Below are 12511 nucleotides of genomic sequence, written 5' to 3' on the forward strand. Positions count from 1 at the left end.
GAGGCAAAGAGGCTTGTGTCGGTGGCGTAGAAGGCGGCTCTCACTTGACGTGACCGGTTCACCGGGAGACTCTTCTGCCGCAGGTGCTGCCGGTGTATCCGAGGTTTTTCTATTGGAGAAAAACATGGCGATGGCTGACATTCATCCGGTCTTCTGATTAGTTGAAATAAATTGAAAGTTCCGTTTTTTTTAATCAGGCAATTTTCTTTTTTAAGCTAACCGAGCTGACAGTTTGAGCCGCGAGGCCCACGGCGGCACCGATGTCGGATTCCTACTGACTTTTTCCGTCTCCTCCCATCGGTCGGCAGGCGAGCCGGCGGTGGCTCGGGAGAACAACTGCTTGAACGCGGCCAAGGCCTGCAACCTGAACGACACGTGCAAGAAGTACCGCTCGGCCTACATCAGCCCGTGCACCAGCCGCGTCTCCACCGCCGAAGTTTGCAACAAGAGGAAGTGCCACAAGGCCCTCCGCCAGTTCTTTGACAAGGTAACCTGTCGGTACTTCGCTGGACAAGTTCTTTTCTCGCGTTCAACTGGAATTCAAAAAAAGGACTTTTTCACTGCTCCGTTCAAATGTCAATTTTTGCTGGCGAACGTCAGCGCGCGGGTCGTCGCCTTCATCTCAACACACGATTGTAAACGGTCTTCCGTGATATTTGCTTTCAGTATTCCAGCACGGTCGCATTTAGACGTTCTGGTTTCTTGTGGGGGGGGTTCTGAAGGCATGGAGGAGAATCGTCGACTTCTCTTTTTGATGGCTGTCGTCCGTTTGGGTGCGTCAGGTTCCTCCCAAGCACAGCTACGGGATGCTGTTCTGCTCGTGCCCACTCAGCGACCAGACGGCGTGCTCGGAACGCCGGCGTCAGACCATCGTGCCCGTCTGCTCCTACGAGGAGAAACAAAAGCCCAACTGCCTGGAGCTGCAGGCCTCGTGCAGGACCAACTACATCTGCAGGTGCTTTTGCTCCTTCACGTTAGCTCCAGTCTTGTCAGAGCTTTCCTGACTCAAATCTGTTGAATGAAAATCTTTTTTTCCCCAAATTAAGTCAAGTCATTTGTTCTTAGAAGTCACAAGACTAAATACGAAACAATTCTGGAAAATGGTCGTGTCCCCTTGACGATGAATTCTGTCCGAATAAGCAACAATATGTAATCCAATAAGCACAAAGAATGAGACGAACGTAAAATTGGTCATTGAATTAATTAATTAATGGATGACACAAAGCATCAACTCATTTCATCAATACAACATTTTCACGCAACAAATTTGGGCAAGTAACTTTTGATATTTTGTATGTGGGTGGCCTCACGTTGTTGTTGGCGACCTCCCTGACCTCAGGCAGCCGACGGAAACGCACTCGTGCTGATGACGCCGCACTAATTCAGTGATGGGCGGATGACATCACCACCTGCATTCCTCTGTGTGTGTGTGCGCACAGTCTCCAGAGCTTGCAGCTTGTGGCTCACCAGAATTAAATTGAAGCATCATAAATGAGTTCCATTTGGAACCGAGGCCGCATTAGCTGACACGCGCACGCACACGTACAGAGTCCGAAGTCCAATTGCGAAGTCGCGTTAGCGCCCCGTCTTGCTCCGGTGCCATCACACGTTTGTCAGGTGGCGGAGAGATGAATTGAAGTCCGCCGTTTCGGCTCCGCCTCCCTCGCCATATGTCACCCGTTTGTAAGATGGCCGACTGCGACCGTCGGACGGAACGCCGCTGACGACGGCTGTACGGCGTTCGACCGCAATATTGCTCTTAGTTGATATTTTGGATAATGCCATCTTTTTTTTTCTTTTTTGGCTGGCTTGTTACAGTCTTCTGTCGGCCGGCCGGCCCGATTGCTATCCCAGCGTGAATCGTGGAATCGCGCATATATTTATATATTGATTGATTTAATCATATGGCTCTGACTTGGAGTTGTATTTTTCCTGAAAAATGTGTTGGGTTTTTGAGGATTGCTCGGTAGCTGCTAGCAATTGCATTAAAAGAACCCAGCAAGCCAAATGGCCCGCTCATCCTTTTTGGCCGCGTTTCAGGTCGCGCCTGGCCGACTTCTTCGCCAACTGCCAGTCGGAAGCGCGCTCGCGGTCGGGCTGCCTGAAGGAAAACTACGCAGACTGTTTGCTGGCCTACTCGGGCCTCATCGGTGAGTTGACGCTTACTCAGTTCTTACTTTTTTGAATGATAGAAACCACCAAGAATTCAAATATTCACATCGGTCAAATGTATTGATGCTCAAAGTCAACATCGGTGGGGTCGTGATGTAACTGAAAATGAAAATGCCCCATACGGTTCTCGAGCGTTAGCATGTTAGCCGTGAACGAACCCCAGTTGAAAACACGTAATGACTCGCTGTGTTTTTCGGGGAGGGGTCTGGAACGGATTGATGCCATTTCAGTTCATTTCAATGAGGACCGTTGATTTGGATAAGCAAGCAAATGGAGTTGCGAGCTTGGAAGGAATTCAACGAGTAAATGACATGAGCGCCGCATGTCCCCTTTAAATGGAAGCCAGCTTCAGCGGAGAAAAGTCCTCTCAAGTTTGTGAACTTGTCGCCACACACCCGCGCACACGGTCCTCATGGAGCCCCTCATTAGCCCCTCAAACAAGTGCACCATCTCACAATGTCCTCGTGTCACCCCTCCCCGCACCCCCGTCCCCTAAACAAAAGGCTCAAGGTTCTGGAGCGAAGCCAGTGCCAGGGAGCCGCCTTTCGGGAGGGGTGGGGGGGTGAAGAATCACCGACTGAAGCAATTTACTCGCTGTGGCCTCTTCACTCCGCCGCCACCCTCCACTTCCTGCTCACGAACTCCCGACAGTCTCACTGCACGAACGCCGCTGTTATTCATCACCAAAGCACACACGCGAGTTGTCCAAGTGCCTCGAGACTTGCGAGGGAGTCTTCAATCTTCAAAGTTTCTCCGACATGAGCAAACGTTTCTCATCAACCTTCACGTTCAACGTCCGTCTTTTTACGACGTGTCGGAGAGGTTCGTGTGTTGCCCGCTGCAGTCGGGCATCTGCAGCCTGACGCGCGGAAGGTTTCAGCGACGTCAGCAGACGCCGGTTTTTGCCCCCCCTGACCCCCCTTTGCTTTTGTCAGCTCATCGGGATGCAGGTCAGGCGATTGACTTGGCCCTCGCATCACATTCCGCTTCTTTGGCAGCTTCAGAAGTTCTTTGATTGCTTTGGCCGGGCGCTTCGGGTCAGCGACGGTCGGCGCCGTGAAGCGCCGACCGTCCACTGAGTTCCGAAGCCTTTGGCCGAATACGAGCGGATCATCGGATGGCCCCGAAATCGTTCACCCCGCGGCTTTTGCCTGCCGTCCTATCGGCAGCCGGCTACCGTTTCTTTGGCAGAAAAAAAATTGCCCCCAAATTCCTCAAAAATGGCTTTTGGACAGGAAACCGCTCCCTTGCCAGGCAAGAAAACGGGCCGCCATTAAAACACCGTTCGGTGGTGCCTTGAGCTAAATTTGGGAATCCGTTCCGCGACCGCGACCGTGCCCGCATCTCGATTCGTCCCCCCATTGACGCAATAAACATGGTCCGCTGCTGCGTCCGCAGGCACGGTGATGACCCCCAACTACCTTCGCTCTCCCAAGATCAGCGTGTCGCCGCACTGCGACTGCAGCAACAGCGGCAACGACAGAGAAGAGTGCGACAAGCTGGTCACCTTCTTCGCGGACAACGGCTGCCTGCGTGAGTCAACCCGAGCGACAAACAGGCGACGCGTGTTGACAATGCGCTTTGGAGAATCGGGATCGTTTTTATCCGCGGGGGGGCCGCAGGCAACGTAAGACGGGATTTTGAATTTGGCTTAAATGGAGACAATCATTTGCGCGGAGCAAATAGAAGGAAGAGTGAGAAAAATAGACGGCAAAAGTGAAAAGGCGGGCACACACACACATACACACATACATATATATATGTATATATATATATATATATATATATATATATATATATATATATATATGGCTGTAACCTGCGCGCATGCATGTGCATCGGCAGGCAACGCCATCCAGGCCTTCGGAAACGGCACGGACATGGGCGTGTGGCCGCCCATGTCTCCCGCCCAGGTCACCACCGCCGCCACCACCACCACCACCGTGACGTCGCCGCGCCAACGCAACCGCAACAACAACGTGGAAAACCACATCAACGGCGACTCCGGAATATACCACTTCTGCGGGAGTCTGCAGGTGCCCGTCCGCCCGCCCGTCCGTCCGTCCGTCCTCGTGCGCGGAGCTTGTTGGAGTAGCGGCGCGTTCCCACCAGCGGGAATTGAGCCGGCGCAGCTGATGAAACGAAGCCGCGGCTAGCGGCAATCGTGCCCGCGGGCGGGAAGTCCGTCAGCGATGTCCGTGTCGTTAGCGGTGACACGCGATAGCGCAACAAGCTAAGCGATACGGCCTGAAAATGGAACCTCACATTTCTGCGTTTCATCCATTTCACACGATAATGATGTCATTGAAAAGCAGTTTGAGCTTCTTTTTTTTTTCTTTTACCTTTCCGGGTTTTGTTGTATTTGCCGTGATACCCAACCCGTTAATTCCCAGTTTGTTTGTCTTTTTTTTTTTTTTTTTTTTTACCCCTGGTTTTGACGTCCTCTACTTCCTCAGAAAAAAAAAAAGTGGTCTTTGATCGCACAGTTTAAAGAGCCTGACCACAACACAAATGGAAGTAAAAGGCCGTCCAACTGCCTTCACGTCGACAGGCGCGCGCGCGTACGCGGACGTCGCCCGTGGGCTTGGCGCCGCGCTCCGTATGGAAATGCGCCGCATGCTAATGTGACTTTTGGGTTCGTCCAGGTATCGGAGCGAGCCGACGCGTGCGGACGCAGGGCGGGAAAACGTGTCCTCTTTGTTTGTTTCCCTCTTTGAATTGGAAATGAGCCACGTGAAGCTTGCTTGGTGTGCTTTACATTCACCGCATTTCCACTTGACGTTTGCTTCGAAGGGTCAAGCGCGCACACGTGTCTCGGGCCGCTTCTCAGCCACCTTCACGGTCGACACAAGCAGCAGAGTCAAAGTCGTTTTTTCTCGGCGTGTCGTCACAAGAGCAGCCTCGTCGTCATCACGCCATCAAAACGCGAAGGCGAAGATGCCAATAACGCGGCAAATCAGCTTTGCAGCAAACTCCTAATCGACATTTGTCATTCCAAAATCTTCAACGTCACCGCAGACTTTTATTTCAGGGGAATATTGTGATTGAAAAAGTGAAGTGCCGGACATCACGTACAAATCAGACCCATCGAAACAAGAAATGGACAACATTAAAAACTAGCGAGCTATAGCACGATGATAAACAGGAAGTGTGAGCGCACACAGGAAGTGTCGCAACTGCTGACTATTTTTTTCTTTTTCTTGAGCAGGCTCAGAAGTTGAAGTCCAACTCCAGCGCTGACAGCGTCTTCTGCGTGGTGAGTTGCCTTCATTCATTCAACTCGATGGGTGTTTCTTGATCACATTACAAGTCCAAAAAAGCCGATATCATCTAATATTTTCCTGTTGGATGCCACATGCTGGCATTTGAGCTGGCAGATCCCTCTGGTGCTTTGCAACGACATCACGATGCTGCCTCCACTTGCACGAACGCTAAAAACAGCTTTCATTTGCCGTTATTGATCAAATTACTCGATATGAAAATGAGCACCAAATTAGCCGTGGCTTTTTTTTTTTTTTTTTTTTTTTTGCCAGCTAGCGCGACCCCAGCCGGCTTCTCTTTGACATGCGCACGTGCTTATTTCGAGCTCAGCAAAACCTTTTTGAAGTCAAATGTGCTCATCAAGCCAAGGTGTCACATGACCCGCGATGGCTCCGCCCTCTACGTGGCCATCCTTCCAGGCGGCCGAGGCAGCCGGGCCTCGCGAAGTTCACGGCAAATGTCACAGTGTACCATCGGTGACATTTCGTAGCGCCTCGCCGCAAATGACCTGCCCGTTAGCTCGCAGCTTCATTAGCTGACGCCACCACGCGCGCGCACGTGCGCGAGCGCTGAGCTTTTCTGCCGTGGCATTTAGCGTTAATCAAAACAACCTTTTGATGCAGCAGTGCGCCGTCAAAGCGGATGAATTCATTAAAGCATCGTAAGCATCGAGTAGCGCTCCCGTCGTCGGCTCCGTTTACCGCAGCGCCCCGCTCGCTTCACTTTGCATGCCGGCGGGAAGACGACCAAGCTAATGTGTGCGAAGAAAAGCCAGTTTACGTGCACGTCGACCTTTGGTACACGCAAACAAAAAAGTAAGAATAATGTTCAAGGTGAAATAAAAAAACATAAAAATAAAAACTATGGTGATGCCTAGATAACGGTGACCCAGAAGAAGAAACCACGGGACAAGAATGAAAAATGTGAATGACAAACTCAAAAATTATTTTATTTGAGAGAACCCAACTTAAAAACTCAAAACCAAATGAAAAATGTATGAATCTAAGACAATCAAAGACTAAAAGCGACAAAATATCGCCCGTAAGCGGTGTGGCTGAACATTTTGTTGTTTGCCGCCAGGACCCGCAGATGGACGGTCCGAGCACGTCCAACGCCATCGTGAGGAATTCGTGCATCCGCCGCCGACCTTCCGAGGCGACATCTCTGCTGCCCCCGCTGCTGTGGCTGTTGTACTGCGGCCGCCATCTTCCCTCACCGGACGACTTGTAGCCTCTAGGCTGAAACGGTGAACTGCACACACAAAACAACGTGAAATTCTTCTTTTTCTTCCTCACTGTATGAATCCCCTTTGGTTTGTGTTTGTTCTCCCCCCCCCCCCCCCCCCCCGCCCTCCCCCTTTTTGTTGTTGTTCATTTTGTCACTTTCGGCTGTGGTTGACTTTCGATGCAGCGGTTGGTTTTTCTTTGCATTGGTCAAGAAAGACCAGAAATAAACACTTCTGACGCGTTGACGCAATATACGAAAAACGGAAAGTCTAATCAGTAATCATTGATGCTAACAAGCTGCCTCGGTACGCTTTCCAGTTTCATAATTCATTTCAACAGACGGAGAAAGTTAGTGTCGTCAGTTTCACAAATAAGGAACACGTCACAGAAAGCTCACCAAAGTCCCCAAAAGCCCAAACTGAAGAAAAATAAAATAAAATACAAACTTTTGAAGTGGCCATTTTAGGAACATTCCCAGAAATGTTTGTTGGATCATTTTGTAGTGCCCACTCAGCATTTAAAAATTTAGCCCAAGAAGCCAGTTTTGCTTGGCAAAGTGAAAAAGCTATAGCACCAACTGGCAGCCATAAAAATCTAATTTTTAGTTGCTGGAGTGCAGGAAACATCCACACCGAAAAAGATTACTCTGAATCCTTTTGACAGAACATCTCTGCTCATAGTATCAGCCTTCAACATTATCCGCCCACTGAATGTTTCTGGTCAGCTGGCCATTTCAATGACTCCTGGACCTGCCGCTAAGCTAAGCTAAGACAAGCAATGACAAAGGACAAAGTCAGAATCTTTTTGTAGCAGAGATAGTTTCTTGCCGTTGTGATCGTAAAAACGGCAACAAGGGTCGCGCTACCGGAATCGCGCCAATGCGTTTTGTTTTTTTTCCCTCGACGCAACGATTCAAAAGTTGGTGTGGAAAAACAAGCCGGCTAGCCACGCGAGCGTTCGCATCTTGCTATCATCTGTACGGCACAACTTGATGACAAGGTGCTGAGAAAGCCAAAGCGTCGTACCGAGAGACACTCGAAAAGCTGGTTCGGAAAGGAGACGCGTTTGCTAACGCTAATGCGTAAACCAGCCGACGTCAACGTAGTGATTTTTTTCGTTTTTTTTTTGCGGGACTCACAAAACTCTGATTTCATATTCTTTCGTCAACTACTTTGACTTGGACGATTCTTGTTTTGTACGTACAGTATACAGTGTGTCATGTATATTTTCTCCCGCTCTGTATGCGATATCGACACTATTCCATTCGCATTTGTGAACAAAACAAAAGAGAGAATATCCGTGTAGCTCCTGTTGTACTTCAATATACGCAAATTTGTTTACGATGTTGCTTAAATATGACGATGTTTACTTTCCTTTTTTAAGGACAAAAAAAAATCTTATTTTTCTACATTTCGATTGTTTAATTTGCTGTTTTTGGACGCGTTGAAATGAATGAAGGCCTCGACTTGTTTTTCAAAATAGCGATAATGTCCTACTACGAATGCTAACGAGAAGAAGGTAAGACGCATGGTGGTTGAGTGTTTCAAGATGGCGTCGCCCATGTTTTTGACGTGCAAGAGAAAAGATGGCGAGTCTTCTTCTACTTCTTCTTCGGCTTCCCGCCATCGTCTTCGCTTGTGTAAAATGTCAAATCTGTTGTACAAATGAAGAAATACAAATTAAAGAAAAAGTTCACTCACCCAAACTGACTGACTTGTGAACTTTTGCCTACAAACTGGTCACCTTTGACCAGGTTGCCGTGCTGTGCACTTAGCTTCAGCAAAAATGTGAAATTGAAGAATAAACGTCCTTGAGAATTGAAATAGAATTATTCGTCTTTGCGTGAAAAAGTGACATTCGTAAAAATATGACAAAAAGTATACAGTACATATATTTTTTATTTTTTTTCTGAAAGAAATGCTTTTCTTTCTCCATCCCAAAAATAAACCTGACAGTTCATCATCATTACGAGACGGGTCCCGGCGTCTGTGAAAAGTGGAGGGCACCATGTGTGTTTTTCAAATGTGGGAGGAAACTGGAGTACCCGTAGAAAACCCGGGGAGAACATGCAAACTCCACACAGCCGGAGCTGGAATTGAACCCGGGACTTCTACATTGTGAGGTCGACGCGCTAACCACTGGACCACCTAATCGGTAATAATCATAATTAGCATCTGCTAGGCAACTTAGCATAGCATCGATTACACGCAGTCGGCAATCGCTCCAATCTTTCTGAATCATTGTCGATGATCATGAGTCTGGCCGTGAGTCGGAGAGAACACGCGATCCGGGCACCTCTGCCATGGCTCTTCCGGTGGGACAACGATTGTGCCGCCGATAACCCCGCCGACCCCTGGCCCCCCGCCGTAGTTGGCGCCCTCGTCTGGCCCGACAAATAATTGGGCCGGCTTATTAAGCGTCAGTTTCAAGCACCGGACGGAGCGAGAGCCAATTTCGCCGGTAGAAAAAGAAAGAGCAGCTGCTAATCTGGGCACTGGCCCGGAACTAGCATGAACGCAACCGCGAGCACGATGGAAAAGTGGCTCTCTGGATCATTCCGTTTTGTGGCTATTGTAGGGATGCGCATGAGGTCAGCGATGCCGTTGCTCCGCTCACATCCCGGACTCAACTTCCTCGCATCTTTGACATCACGCAACTTTAACTGTCATTAGAGGCAGCGTTATGGAACGATTGGTGGGGAGGGGAGGGGGGTTGCTTTTCTTGCTGACGCGTGAAGCGGCGTGGTTGCCAGGCGTCCACTTACGGCTAAAATTGCTCGTCTTTCATGTGCAGAAAAGCAGCACTTACCTCCTCGCTAATGGCCGGCCGGTCGCCTTTTAAAACATCTTCAAACCAAAAAGCCCGATCAGCTTGGTCAGCCTTTTGTTCCCTTTTTCTATGAAATCAACAGGGAGGACCGACCGACATCAGCTTCTATTACACACACTTCACTTTTTCAAAGCTTATCATTAGGCAAATCCAATCATAACACGGCTTTAAACGTTGTTTTTTTTTTTTTTGCAAAAATAAGATGCTTTTAATTTTGAGAAAAATTCTTCAGATGGTGATGAGTTTTGAGGGGTAAAATTATTCAATTTCCCAGATTAAAATGAATCACATTTAGGGGGGAAAAGGCACAATGTTGCAAGAATAAAGTCATCACCCCCCAAAAAAAATTTGTTTCGTTAATGACCCAATATTCCAGGCACCGGTGGGACCCGATGGGGTGGATCACGTTACGACATCCGACGCTACGGCTAATGTTTCCCGACTATTGATCACGTTCGACCTTTCTGCTCAGCTACGCCGCAAAGGTCGCACACGAAGACCTGATAATTAACCACGCTGACACTTCCCTCAACACACACACGCACGCACACACAGGAGTGGACGTTTGCTCTCAAAAAAAAGACCAACCGTAAAACGGCCACTTCCAAAGAAAATGGCCGACTGATCTTCACCTTTTAATGGTTCCGCTCGCGACGCACACGTTTGGCAAATTTCATATCGCTGACTGAAGGTGGCATTTGAAGACATCTTGAAAGAAAGCCCGCAAATGGCCTCGCCGTTCCAAGACTTTTGCAACGGACAGAAACGTCAACGTGGGATCAGACGTGTTTTTCATATTTCATTTTCCTCGCGGGGTTGAAGTGTCAGACGGCGGCTCAGGTTACGCAACTAATGGCCCCAATGTCGGGCTTGCGCGCCGGATGCGGTTTTGGTGCAGCGTCTGGAAAAATACGGTCGTTGCGCGCAAGGCTCCCTTTCGGAAACAAAGCCCATTCCTTTTTTTTTTTTTTTTTTCCATCCGGCGGCGTCTCCGCAGAGATGACAAGAGGCGAGGTGTTCAAATGAAAAAGCAGACGCCGCTCGTGTTGGGAAATGCGATTCAAAATGTTGAGTCTGCGTCTTTCCTGAAGTCTGGATGAACGTTAGGCGCGTCGTCATCGGCGACCGGTGTTAGCGCAATGCAAGAATGACATCGCATAATGTCAAAAAAGGCTGTTGGTGACGGGGGGGGGGGGCAACCCGCTCGCTGGAGAGCTCTGGGCCTGCTCGTCGCATGATTTTGACATGATAAGCTGAGCTTGACATCACATGGACACCGTATGGAGCTCTCATTTGAAACCTTAACCACAATTGAAAACAGCGCAACAGGTTGTCCACGCAAAGCCAGGTTGGAAATGGAATTTGCAATCTCCCTCCAGTTGGAAAGGCTCATTTGTAACGCCGACCAAAGCTTGAAAGCCTGAAAAAAGACTTCAAACACGAGCCCGAGATGACGACCCCGAAATTTAGCCCAAATCCAAATTGGAAGCCTCATTTGCAACCCGAACCTGGACTTGTTGGTCACAATGACTCTGCAAATTGTCCTCATTCACCAAACCCGCCTGAGCGCTGACAACCTGACGGTGTCGGAAAACAACCCCCCCCCCCCCCCGCAGCATCCAGCCCTCCCACTTGAACCCATCAGGGCGCCCATCCGTGCTGTTCCCCGCCGTGCGTAAAATGCTTGCGTCCAATCTTCTCACCGCCCCCCCCCCAAAAAAAAACAACCCTTCAATTACAGATCAGTGGAGCCCATCCACGGGGGTCGGGGGGCTGCGTGCGTGTGTCCTGAATAAAAGAAGTGAAATTGTGTAACGTGTGCATAAGGATTCGTCTTGGAGCCTGAGGATGGCAATGCGGTTGGGAGGGGGAGGGGGGGGGGGGCGTGTCCACATCATTTCAGGTTGTTGTTTTTCTTTTCTAGGCATGAAGAAGGAAAAAAATAAATAAAATCCGTCCAAGGCTCAGATGGTGTTAGGGCGCAAAGTGGCAGTTTTATCAGTGCAATCCAGGAGATGCTGCGGCAGATCAACAGCAAATTGACTCCTCCTCCTCCTCCTCCTCCTCCTCGTCTTCCTCCTCCTCCTCGTCTTCCTCGTCTCAAACAAACACGTGAGTGGCTCCACAGTCAAAGCAAATAAACAACAAAGGCATCCACATAAATGCACTCAAAAGTACACAGGAAAGGAAATGCTAAACATGAAGTCAACAGCTAGTACACAAAAAAAAATAACTAGTAACAAGTAAAAAAAAAACAAAAAAACAAAAAAAACACACATATAACAAAATAATTCAAGAACCAAAACAGGAGGACAAAATTCATTTTCGAAAGCTCCATTCCAGGTGACTAACAAAAAAGCTGACCGGCACGTACCGAAGAAACAACGAACGCCAGCGGGAAGTAACACGCGAAAAACAAAACCCGACTTGCTGCCGTCGTCTTGGGTGTGACCCCCATCGTGATGGCGCTCTTGGCGGGCGGCGGGTCGGACCCTCGTCTCTGCACACCCGCATACTAAACACGCGCCTGCGCGTGTGCGGGCGCCGTCTCCGTTTTCATCAGGCAACGCCATTTTACAGTGCAAGGAGGACAACGAAGTCTTCTTTGGTCCTCTTTGTCCATCTTGTTGCAAATGAATCACCCCCCAACCCCGCCCCCCCATCAATGTTCTCTCGCCTTTTTTTTTTTTTAACTTTTAGCTTTTAGCGGGAGACGGATGAATGTGTTTACCTGCCTCTCGCGCGCGCAAGGCCGGCGCAATGACGGACGGCGAGAGTGTCTTTTTTTTTTCTTTTTTTTTTTTCCTGCCGCGGGTTCAATATTGATGGATGAGGACGGCGATGATGAGCAGGATTATTATCGATCGGCTCGCAAAGATGGAGAAAAAGGTGAACTAAAAATCCTCTAATGAGCGCAAAAGATGAGCCACTGCAGAATGACAACACGCATTGCGTGACACAACTGGACTCGAATTACTCCACACACTGGACAGCAAAGAATTGATGATGGACTCTTTTCCCAC

General features: G+C 49.1%; 1 protein-coding gene across 3 annotated transcripts in view; it reads left to right on the plus strand.

Annotated features, from left to right (window-relative positions):
- The window catches only part of gfra1a (gdnf family receptor alpha 1a), a 34706-nt gene extending 26342 nt beyond the window's left edge, over nucleotides 1-8364 (plus strand). For 2 of the 3 annotated variants that reach the window (XM_086122644.1, XM_086122646.1), the window contains 7 exons: nucleotides 309-487; nucleotides 783-955; nucleotides 2041-2150; nucleotides 3571-3705; nucleotides 4018-4208; nucleotides 5381-5428; nucleotides 6514-8364. In XM_086122644.1, the coding sequence (XP_085978770.1) occupies nucleotides 309-487; nucleotides 783-955; nucleotides 2041-2150; nucleotides 3571-3705; nucleotides 4018-4208; nucleotides 5381-5428; nucleotides 6514-6663 (986 nt within the window). In that variant the 3' untranslated portion in view covers nucleotides 6664-8364. The remainder of the gene's footprint in view (nucleotides 1-308; nucleotides 488-782; nucleotides 956-2040; nucleotides 2151-3570; nucleotides 3706-4017; nucleotides 4209-5380; nucleotides 5429-6513) is intronic. The other variant, XM_086122645.1, reaches the window with a different exon arrangement.
- Nucleotides 8365-12511: the final 4147 nt, after the last annotated feature.

The sequence above is a fragment of the Hippocampus guttulatus genome, chromosome 10 (genome assembly GCF_054856545.1).
Source record: "Hippocampus guttulatus isolate MCC_2025c chromosome 10, RoL_Hgut_1.0, whole genome shotgun sequence".
NCBI classification, from domain to species: domain Eukaryota; kingdom Metazoa; phylum Chordata; class Actinopteri; order Syngnathiformes; family Syngnathidae; genus Hippocampus; species Hippocampus guttulatus.